Genomic DNA, 11,909 nt, shown 5'->3' on the forward strand with positions numbered 1-11,909 from the left:
TTATGTGTACAGCAAAATGCTACAATTCCCAACATCCTCAGGAAGCAACCCTGGGCACGGCGTGATGTGACAGTGTAAACTGTCCACGTTGTGTGTCCAGAACCAGGTCACATGATACGACGAGGTTGAGCACCACCAGAAACATCTTGGATTCATTGCAAAACTGATTGTGAATTGCTTTTTGGTCACTATGCATTGACAAACCTGTGACTGTTGCCAATTTTTTGTAACCCCTATATTCAGACCCCACTGGAGTTTTGACCCACCATTTAAAAAGCTGTGAATAAGAAACAGATGATGTTGGGCTGAGAGTGTGGCTCAGAGGTAGATTACTTACCTGCCATGCATAAGACTGTGAGTTGGACAACCAACCCCCCCCAAAAAAAAGAGAAGATCAGCTCACCCAGACTGTCACTTTCAACAGATACAGACAGGCTAGGTAAGAGACTGGACTGAGCCTCTGAGACAGTTCCTGATGAGATTTATAAACCTCGGACAAGATGGGCAGAGATGAAATGGAGATAAAACCTGCCCTAACTCCCTAGCATCAAGCCATGAGGATAGAATGAGGTGATGCACATGAAATTCCTTTGAAATGATTGTTTTTATTGTTAACTTGACACAACCCAGAGTCACCTGGGAAGAGGAACCCTCAGTTGTCCTGGTTGGTGACTGATGTGACAGGGCCAGTCCACTGTGGGTGGCACCATCCCTAGACAAGTCAGTCTTCCATATGTAAGAAAGCTGCCTGAGAGGAAGACCTGGAGGGGACTGGAGCTCCACAAGAAGAGCAACAGAAACAAAATAATCTGGCACAGGGGTCTTTTCTGAGACTGATGCTCCAACCCAAGGACCATGCATGGAGATAACCTAGAACCCCTGCTCAGGTGTAGCCCAGGGCAGCTAAGTCTCCAAGTGAGTTCCATAGTAAGGGGAACAGGAGCTATCTCTGACATGAACTCAGTGGCTGGCTCTTTGATCACCTATTCCTGAGGGGGAAGCAGCCTTACCAGGCTATATAGGAAGACAATACAGCCACTCCTGATGAGACTAGGGTCAGAGGAAAGGGAAGGAAGACCTCCCCTATCAGTGACTAGGGGAGGGGCATGGGAGAAGAAGAGGGAGGGGGGTGGGATAAGTAGGGTACCTGGGAGGGAGCTACAGCTGGGGTAGAAAATGAATAAATTGTAATAAAGCTATCTGAGCACTAGTGAACAAGCTGGTAAGCAGCATTCCCCCACGGTTTCTGCTTCAGTTCCTTCCTTGGGTCCCTGCCATGACTTCTCTCTTTACTGGATCATGACCTGGAAGTGTAAACCAAATCAACCTTTTTCTTGCTTTATAAAAGCATAAGAGAAGCAACTAGACCAATCACCAGGCAAACTACAAAATATTAAAATATGAGGCCCAATGATGTGTGCTCCTTTAAAGCACAAATTTTACTTCATGTTTTTGAGAAAATGTATTTTATTTAACTTGAGACTTTCATCAGAAAACCAAAAACCCAAATAAGCCACAGCTTGTTTCCAGTCTTCTCTGGAGCCTCCTCTGTTGATGCCGTGAAAAGACAGCAGTGGAATTTGCTGATGACTCTGCTTGGATATAGTGAGCTGCTGAGGACCTATGACTCCAGCCCTGAGGTATCTCAAGTCTACAATGGGACGCTCCCTGGTGACCGTTTCACCAAAAATTTCATCTTTGTGTCAGTGAACAGAAAACTAATTTTCAAAATAAACACCCTGTAAAAGCTAACAAGTTTCCTTACTTCCTTCACTTCCTGCCCTGTCCTCAAGAAAATGTTTTCAAGAAATCCACTGCGGGAGGGAATGAGAGCCAGCCACCTGGCTTTCTTGTCTCTGTAGACTTCTGCTAGACAGAGACACAACAGATAATGTGTAGCTTCAGGCCCTGAACTCTGCTTAACTTTGACTCTCTTCCTCTCCTGTGGTTAAATTTCTGTAAACTTGTACAACCACTTTGGAAATCAATCTAGCACATTCTCAGAAAAGTGGGAATAGCCATACCTCAGGACCCAGTTATACCATTCTTGGGCATATACTCAAAAGACGCTCCACCATACAACAAGGACATTTGTTCAACCATGTTCACATAAGCTCTATTCATAACAGCCAGATACTGGAAACAACTGAAGAATGGATAAAGAAACTGTAGTACATCTATACAATGGAATACTACTCAGCCATTAAAAATAAGGAAATCATGAAATTTGCAGGCAAATGGCTGGAACTAGAAAAGATCATCCTGAGTGAGGTACCCCAGACCCAGAAATACACACATGGTATATACTCACTTATAAGTGAATTTTAGTCCTATAGTACAGGATAGACATACTACAATGCACAGAAGATAAGCCCGATGGGCATCTAGGACTTCCTGTGGGCCTCTAGTCAGGGGAGTGGGGATAGCTCTGACATGGGCTATGTTGCCTGCTTTTTAATCACTTCCCCCTGATGGGACTTCCCTACCAGGCCACAGGGGAGGAAGAGGAACTCCGTCCTCATGGGAACAGATGATCTGGGGTGTCTGGGTAGCGGGGCTCCCTTATTCTGAAGAATAGGGGAGAGGGGATACAGGAGGAGGGTGGGACTGGGAGGAGATGAGGGAGGGGTACATGATCAAGATGAAAATTGAATTAATTAATGAAAAAAATTCTGAGACAGGAATTTTCTATTCATTCTATATAAGGAACACCATTGTTATACAGTGCACCGGGAGGACTCAGCTTCAGGAGGTGATTATACCCTTTCAATCTATTTTATGTTGTTGTTTGTTTGGGTTTTTTTAAAATAAGGGTACCACAGAAAACAGAAAAAAAAAAAAAACAATTCATCAAACAGCATTCTTGTGTACACACACACACAGCATATACCAGCACAGACACAAACACTAACACATAAATAAAAAAAAAATTAAAGGAAAACTGATGTTATTTCATATAGCTAGGAGTCAGTTGTACAAGTTAAAACTGAGCACTTTGCTACAGACTCATACTACAGAGGATTTGCCAAAAACACAACCACAGAGGCACTGATTGCAAAGATCTAAGTTTAAAAGTATAGAGAGCCTTCAAATTTATTTTTTAAATGCTTAATTATGTTCTTTTCTTTCAAGGACTGGGGAGTGATCCCAGGGAGCCTTGTCCCAGTGGCCTGCCAGTAAGATATTTCCCTAGCCCCTTGAATTCTTGAAGTTTTTATTAAATTTTGGCAAATATTCACGTGTGTGTACGTGAGACAGAAAGAGAGAGAGAGGAGACACTAAAGCGGCACTGGGAATATAGCTCAGAGGTAGAGCTCTTATCCGATATATAAAGCTCTGAGCTTAATCCTGAGAACTGAAAAAGAAAAAAAGATATAAAATGCTAGCAATTATCTCACTATAAGTTACATAGCGATGACCATTCTACAAGCCAACATTCTAAATTTGGGAACCTTTAGCTTTCATTAAACCGTGTCTAATTATAGCTGTGCAGGTTTGTTTCCGGACCTTGCACATTGCACAAAGATCTGAATAGCCATTTACTCCATCAATGGGACAGAAGGGGACTTAAGCTGCCCCGTCAGCTAATAAATAGCACAGCTGTGTGTAAGACAGATACCAAATGTTCTGCTGTGTCCCGGGATAGCTACTGTACCTTGACTTTCCTCAATACTCGACTCTTTCGATGGTTCCAGAAGATCACCAGGATGTGGCATGCAGAATCCATGGAAAGTGCCCAGGTCAAAGCATTCATGCAGCAGCTGCAAGTTCACACTGGAGCACACACTCATGAACCCCACGGCTTTGCCATCCACCTGGAACAGAGGAACACAGTGGCCTGTCAGACTTCAGGTGATGACCACTGGGACACTGTCACAGGCTCTTAGCGTGTGGCCTGCTGGTAGCCTGGGGGACAGTGTGAGTTACTTAAGGGTAGAAAAGTCTTCAAGCAGCTCCGGCGTCCAATACAATGCGTGGAATAAGCAACATGTTCAAAGGCATGTCCAACAAGAGACTACTGCGGATGATCTTAAAGACTGGGAAGTAACTTAAGGGAGGGGCCAGAGTGTTCTTAAGGACGCACTACTGGAATGCTACCCTTGAACTCTTTCTGAGCCACTCCTCACCTGCACCCTCACCCTCCAGCACATATTACACTCCGCTAGGCAGTGGGGTTGGTGTTTGGTTCTGTTGCATGTAGTGTGTGTGTGTGTGTGTGTGTGTGTGTGTGTGTGTGTGTGTATGTGTAGGGGGCTGGTGGGTTTGTTTACTTGCTTTTGTTTTTATTCATTCCTAAGCCCTGATCTTCCAGGCACTCTGCTCCACCCTGCCCTTCCCCACACACCATGCACAGCTCTTAGTAAAGTGGGCTGTTCCAGAACCCATCAGATGAACCCCAACTTAGAGAACAGTCACAAATTCGGGGCTCCTTCACAGGGAGAAACTCTTCTCTACCTCTTGAATTCACTTATTCAACATTTGGTTGGCCCGAGGGGGGGAGAAGTGCAGAAAGGTTGCTTGGTGGAAAACAGCTCAGTGAGTCTGCACTGATCTGCAGACAAATCAGTCTCAGCACACTGCGACACCGGGTACTGAAGCTCTGGTCATCCTTGCTGTGATTTTAATCTACGAGTCTTGAAATCTTTGAGGAGGAACATAGGCTCCCGGGAAGCTGAGCGAGTGACTGACTGGCATAGCCATTCTATTCAGAATGTACACTCACCAGCACCGTGCATTACCCACTCCCAAAAAGTCAGCACCTCCCCACGAATGCTAGACCCTTTAACATCCTAAAACAGGGAAGCAAGTGGCAAGGATGTTTTGATGATGAAGGAAAAGACAGACAGCAAACTATTTCTCCAAGTCACCTCTGTGTGCTTGAAAAACAAAGGTGAGATGCCCTTTATTTTCAAGAAGTCTTTTTTTTTTTTTTACTGAATTTTCCTTGCACATTCTTTTCGTTACTGGACCCCTCCCCGAATGATACCTGCTATAAAAGCCTGATTTACACAGCTGTTATATAAAGCCACTGACACTTTAATGAAAGTCCAAAATAAACATTTTAATTTTTTTCCCAAATAACAAGTAATTGTTTGTCTTGTTTGCGCTCCTGAACAAAGGCTTCGGAGCTCCAGTTGTCTGGCTTCTCTATAATTTCAGGCCCAAGACCCAGCAGACGCTGATTAACCAATCCATCTACCATATGTGCAGAAAGAGACGGCCAGCCTCACTCCCGGCAGGGAAAATTGGCATCCATCTTGGTTCACATGGAGATGTCCTTCTAATCTACAGCAGTGCTGGCGCAGCAAAACTTCCATGGCCTGAAATACCTTTTGCTGGCTTTGTGGCGAGCCGCATGTGCATGATAAGAATGTATTATTTATAAGACCGCGGTTAGTAATGAGCTATTACACTAATGGCTTATTGTGTTGGGGATTTGATTTCAAATGGCATGGATCACACATTCTGATGAAAATGAGAAAAACATGTTTTGCCATTAGGAACAGAGATTTAGCATCCTCCAATTCCACAACCTGTTATAGTCCCATCACTCGGCTAGGGTTGTAACAACTTACAAACGCCCACAATCAGAGATGGCAGCCGAGCAAGGACGGAGAGTGGACAGGCCTGCTCTGTTCTTTGGATTTCTTTCAAATGACTGCCTTGAGGTACACTGTTCGGAAATATCCATCTGTGGGACTAGCCGTGGCATGTTGGTGTGCGTGTCCCTCCCACAGGGCAAAGGCACTGGTTGCTGTCATTGTTCGGCGGACAGAGCAGTTTCTTGCTATCCAAGTCTTCTCACGCTAGCACACAAAACTAGAGGCTTTGCTCTTCTTGTCGATCCTGTGAGTCTACGTGATGCCACAGAGAGGGCTTGGGCCGCTGGAAAGCCATCCGTGAGCTTGCCCTGCCTTCACAGGTAGGTCTAGCTCGAAGATATGTGTGTGCTTCAACATTGGTAACGCTACCCTCAAGGCCACAGTCAGGCATCCCTTTTGGGTGACCACATTTCACACTGAGGGTTTTTGTCCTCGTTGTGACCGTTCCTGGCTTCCATCCCCTTCTCTTAGTGCCAAGGGCACGGCTAACCTGGCAGGCTCTCTCTTGCCTGCAGGTCAGTGGTGCTTTCTCGGACCACTGCTGCCTGTGCCCTGGATGATGCCAAAACAGACGCTCTGCCCATCTGTCTCTAGGAGCCACCTTGGCCTCCAACTGCCCTTCCTTGAAATCTGAGCTTGGAGTAAACACCAGATGTCAAAATACAGTTATGACAAGGAACCTGCAGCAAAGCCACAGTTCAAAACTCCTCCACAGTAGCAAATAGGACAAAGAAAGTCCTCACCGCCAACAGCTCTTTAACAAGCCAACAGTCTTTTTCCTAACTCAAGCCAAGCTCTCAAGAAGTCTACACGAACAGCCTAAACCTGTCCTGCCCTGGGCTGGGAAGAGGCACATTTGATGCGCTTTGTCCTGTTATTTCTTGTCACTTGTGGCGGCCCCAGGCATGGTATGTTGGCAAATGCCGATTCATTGTTGGGAAGAAATGCCCAGATGTGTAGTGCTTGCCAACGGTAAAGTACTGTCAATGTGGTAGTTTCAAGTTGCCCATTGATGTCATAATATGGAGTAGGAAAGTTGGGAAGAGATGTGTGGTTGCATGCTAGTAACTACTATGTCCACTAAATAAGATCACAGACAAAATCCCAAGGGCTATAGAATGCTAAAAGAAAGCAATTGCCGTCCTTAAACACTCTTTACTATAGCTCCTTACACTGCAGCTTTATACAAGTGGCCTTTTTCGTTTGTTTTTGGAGGCAGGGTCACATGTCGTCTAGACTGGCCTTGAACTGGCTATGTACTGTGGGTGACCTTGAACCTTTGATCCTCCTGTCTTTGCCCCCCAAGTGCTTGGGATTACAGAATGCCACCATTCTGAGCTCATATGGCAGATATATATGGGCTTATACGGTTTATATGCCCACTGACCTACCTCCCCACCTGTATAAGGTTCTGATGATGGCCATGTTCACCAATAGCTTGCAAAGTTCCTAAGGATTTCACAACCGGCCCTCTCAAGCTAGACCAAGTTGGCTCCAACATACCTTTGCCCCAGGACCACTAAGGAGACATGTCCAGGATGGCAGGTAGGAGGTGGTGGTGGGAGGGTAGGACCAATATTTAACATGAACCCTGAAAGGCCTCAGCCACAAGATGTGGCTCTGCCAGGTTCCTGTTCCCAGCCAGGCCCTGTCTCTGCCCTTGCCCTTGACTGAGATCTATGGTCTCCTCTCTCTAGAGAATTAAGGCTTCTGGTGTTTGAGGCAGCTTTGGAGAAGACTGGGCTAGACTCCCTTACCTCCTTAGGGACACCAACCTCACAGGGTCAGCCCTGCCATTTCCAACCTGTGGCTTTGTTTGCTTCAATGTTCACACATGGAAAGTAAAAGAGATAGACCATGAAAAAGAACAAGGCAGAGGTCACCACAGCTGCTGTAGATCCTTCCTCAAGTGACTTGGGGTGGCACTAATGCCCTTAATAAAGTCAGAGAACTAAAAAACTTCGATAAGCAAAGGCTGGATTAAACAGGACACAGATTGGACAGGAAGATCAGAAGTCCTAATTCAGGCTCTAAATGATTTGTTCCCTGCAGTTTTCAATTGTTGTGTAAAAATCCCGTTTTTCAAAATGGTGCTGCTTAGGCCCAAATGCTTCCTGACCCTTCCTTTTGTCATTAGCCTAGAGCTAGAGACTGACTGAGAACATGTGAAAGCAAAAGTCTTTGAAGGACAAGTCAAAAATCTAAACATAAAAAAATTAAATTATAATCTTTTCAATGTAATTTCTCAGATTTTATTTTTGGGGGCCAGTTCCCAACTTCAGAAATGCATGCCCATATGTGTCTCATTCCACCTTCACCAGAGTATTTCATTATCAAGTGGGTGAAGAGAGCCAGTAACCAGACCACACACCAAAAATCATGTGGGAAGCTTTAAACATTTAGTGATGCAGACAGAGACACCACACACCTATACTCTGAACTACCTGGTAAACCGAGGCAGGAGACTGGCTTATGCCTAGGAGTTGGGAGAGCATCTTGGGAAATGATCACATCTGGATGTTTTGCTGCTGAGTTCAGCCTTTAACAGCTGAGCCATCTCTCCAGCCCCAGATCCCATCTCACATAAAACACACACACTTACTAAAACAAACAAACAAACAAACAAACTGGGTCCTTCCCTCAAAGGTTGGATTGAATTGGTCCAAGTTTTTCTTGGACACCAGAATTTTTAAAAATTGGTATAATTCATCACTACACACTAACTTTTCACAAACAATACAATTCAGTGGTTTTTAGTACGCCATAAAATTGTGTAGCTACTATGTAATCCATAGATTTTATACCCACCCAAAGAAAACCCAGCCTTTCCCGTCCGTAGCTCCTAACTTCTTGTGTGGAGAGCCACATAAGACTTGCCTAATCTGGGCTTTCATATATATATATATATAATATTATATAATAACATATATATGTTATTATATAATATGTGTATGTCTGACTTCTTTATGGAATGTTTTCAAATGCATTGTGACATATGTCACTGCTACATTGCCTTTTTATTTCCTAATAATATTCTACTTAACAGTAATATACCATATTTTGTTCAGCCATTCATCAGCAGATATACATTCGGGTTGTTTTCATCTTTGGGATATTATAAATAATTTTGCTGTGAGTGCCTTCGTGGAAATGTGTTCCCTACACCCTTCTTAGCACTGGTCACTTGCTAGCTAGGGATCCTCCATTTGGGTTAAACAAGTCCAGAAACTTAAGTAATTTGGTTTCCACACAGCAACTTGTTTCTGTAGATTCTTGTCCTCCTCCTTCCAAGGACCCCACTCACCTGACAATTCTTTAACTCTTATCACTACCTGGATACTCCAACAAAATGGCCAACTTCAGGTCAAAAAGAGGAACTTTTCAATGTCCTCCCCACTCATCCCCACTCTGAAATCTAAAAGAAGGGATCCCTGTATGCTACCATGGACCTGACCTCTCCCCAGAGCCCCCACCATGTTGCTATCTGTCTGTCTGTCTGACTATGACATTAATAACTTTTCTAATAAATCTCTTGTCACAAAGGACAGTCCACCTCAGAATGTCCTTGAATTTTAAAGCAAAGCTTTCATTATTTTCCTATTGTTGTTGTTATTATAATTATTATTGATGTTATTGCTACCACCATCTTACTAGGAGTAAAAATACCTCACTGCAGTTTTTGTTGTTGTTGAAACAGAGTAGCCTGCCTAGACTGGTTTTGTACTTGCGACCCTCCTGCCTCAGTCTTCTGTGTAAAAGGATTGTGGGTGTGCACCATCATGGCTGGCTTCACTGTGCTTTTGACTTACATTTCCCAAGTGACTAACGAAACAGACATCTTAAGATAGCGAATGACCTCTTTTCATGCACCCGCTGATGACTTCTGTGTCTTTTTTGGGAGGGATGTCAATCAAATTCTTTGCCCAAGTCTAATTTAGAGTATCTGTCTCTTATTTATCATTGTAAGAACTGTGATGCTGACATGAAGTTGGCACAAGGTCTGAATGCCCCGGGAGAGTCTCACAGTCACCAAGTCTGTGAAGCCTGATGAGGAAGCAAGCCTCAAACTGCTCATCTTATTACTGAGAAGATTTGATTGCAAGCTTCAAGAAAAGTAATGTTCTTCAAGAGGTCTCACAGTTTCAACAAATGAGAAATGAATGTATGAAGACTGAATCCCAAAAAATATCGCCCAGAAACAAAACTGCAAATTCCATTCTTTTAATGCTTTTCAATCAACTGGCACAAAAATCTCTTTTTAACACCAAACTCAAATATCTATTTGAAAACAAAAATATAATTATGATTCTAATAATGAACAGGATGATGGGTGGGGATCCAAAGGCTCTATTCATTCCTGTTTGCTAATTGTTATTTTTAAGGAGGTTTTAAATATTTTTTATTTACTGTAGCATGTGTATGTGTGTGTATGTGTGTGAGAGAGGGAGGTGGGATGCATTTTCCAAGATGCACATACAGAGCTCAAAGAACAGCTTTGTGGAGCAGGTTCTCTCCGTCCACCTTCGCATGGATTTCTGGGATTCAACTCGGGTCGCTAGACCTAGGGGCAAGTGTCCTTATCCTCTAAGCCACCTCACGGGCCCATGCAAATGATAAGCCCAGAAATTCATTCAGGTTCTTCCTCATCATTTCTCCTCCCTGGCCAACCAGCCCTCACTATAAGTTGAGCTGTGCAGTTATAGTGGGTGCAAGATCTACCCTAGATGTGGGTGACACTACACCAGGGACAACGGGAAAAATGTCCAATCCCTTAATATAAAATGCAAGTCCCTCTTGCAGCAACATCACCCTGCACTGAAAGGGAGGCAGCCCCCGCCTCCCTGGACCAGCTCTGCTAGGTCAGACATGCCTGTGTGGGGTCCGGTCACCAGGGCTTCCTCAGCCCAAGGAGGACTTCCCGGCAAGCTCAAGCTTGAGGACCATTGCTTCCAGACACTTTTCTTATACTGCCGTCCTGGGCCTCCATCCTGTCACCATATACTCCCTAAACATCCGTCCTAGAAAGCACTAACCAAAGCAACTTGGGGGAGTTGGTAGAAATGGTTGATCTGGCTGATAGGTTACAATCACAGAGGGGAGCTCAGTCAGACACTGAAGCAGAGACCATGGTGGAATGATGCTTACTGGATTGTCCTTCTGCTTTGCTTTTTAGATAACCCAGGACCACCTGTCCAGGGGTGACATCACCACAGTGGAATGGGCCCTCTCACATCAATCACCAACCAAGAAAAAGACCCACAGACATAGCCATAGGCCAATCTAATGGAGACAATTCCTCAATTAAGTTTCCTTCTTCCCAGATAACTCCAGTTTGGGTTTACGTCAAGTTGATAAAAACCAAACCCACATAGTCTCTCATATACCAAAGTCTCAATTACAGCCAGTTTCTCCCTACCACAGGAGACTCCATCAATACCCTACTTCAGCAGGCAGGTAGCTGAGGTGTGCAGGCAAGGGAGGTGTGTCCTTGTGACTGTCTCCAGAGGTGAGGACAGAGTGAGGAGGGGTTATAAGATTCCTGGGTGTGCTCACACTAGCTACCCTGGGCCTCCAGTTGGGCTGATCATACTAAGGATAGCTGGCTATCTCTCTCCTCAGTTTCTTGAGAAACATGGCCCTTGGGGTTTCCCAGTTCCAAATCAAAGGATGTGGGTTCATCTTTTGTTCCCCAAAGACCAGGCCTACACTCACTTACTTAGAAAAACTAGAAACTCCAATTGTTTGTAAGTTTTAGACTTCTCACTAAAATTCAACTAAATTTAATAATATATAGTATGGATCAAATCATGAGGGAACATTGGCAAATGTAAATTGAAAGACTCTACAAAATAACTGTCCTGTGTTGGTTGAAAACATCACTGTTTTGGAAAAAATAATGAGGGGTTAGGGAGCTGTTTCCAATTTTAAAAGACTGAAGACAGGACACTGAACACAACAAATGATCTGGACTTCTTTTCCGTAAAAAAACACTGTTGGAACAACCAATGAAGTGTGATTACAGTCTGCGGATGAGAGTGGGATTGCTAGTCTTTGGTCACCGTACTGTAGTTAAAAGTTACACAGGGAAATACCCTGGTTTTTAGAAAAGAAACAGGTATTTGACCTGAGTGAAGGATTATAGCTGCAACTTACTTTCATATGATTCTAGGTAAATATATAGACAAGTCCATGGAGGGATGGAGACAGAGAGAGGATAAAAGGGAAAGAGAGACAGATAAAAAACAGATAGGGTAGATGATAGATAGATAGATAGATAGATAGATAGATAGATAGATAGATAGATAG

The 11,909-nt window shown here is 44.0% G+C and overlaps 1 protein-coding gene across 1 annotated transcript in view; it reads right to left on the reverse strand.

The window, feature by feature from the left end:
- Cfap61 (cilia and flagella associated protein 61) overlaps nucleotides 1-11,909 on the reverse strand; it is a 256,849-nt gene that overhangs the window by 214,014 nt on the left and 30,926 nt on the right. Inside the window, exon 8 of the mRNA XM_055602635.1 lies at nucleotides 3,656-3,815. Within this exon, the coding sequence (XP_055458610.1) occupies nucleotides 3,656-3,815 (160 nt within the window). The remainder of the gene's footprint in view (nucleotides 1-3,655; nucleotides 3,816-11,909) is intronic.

This window comes from Psammomys obesus, unplaced genomic scaffold (assembly GCF_907164565.1).
Source record: "Psammomys obesus unplaced genomic scaffold, mPsaObe1.curated_primary_1811, whole genome shotgun sequence".
In the NCBI taxonomy this organism is placed as follows: domain Eukaryota; kingdom Metazoa; phylum Chordata; class Mammalia; order Rodentia; family Muridae; genus Psammomys; species Psammomys obesus.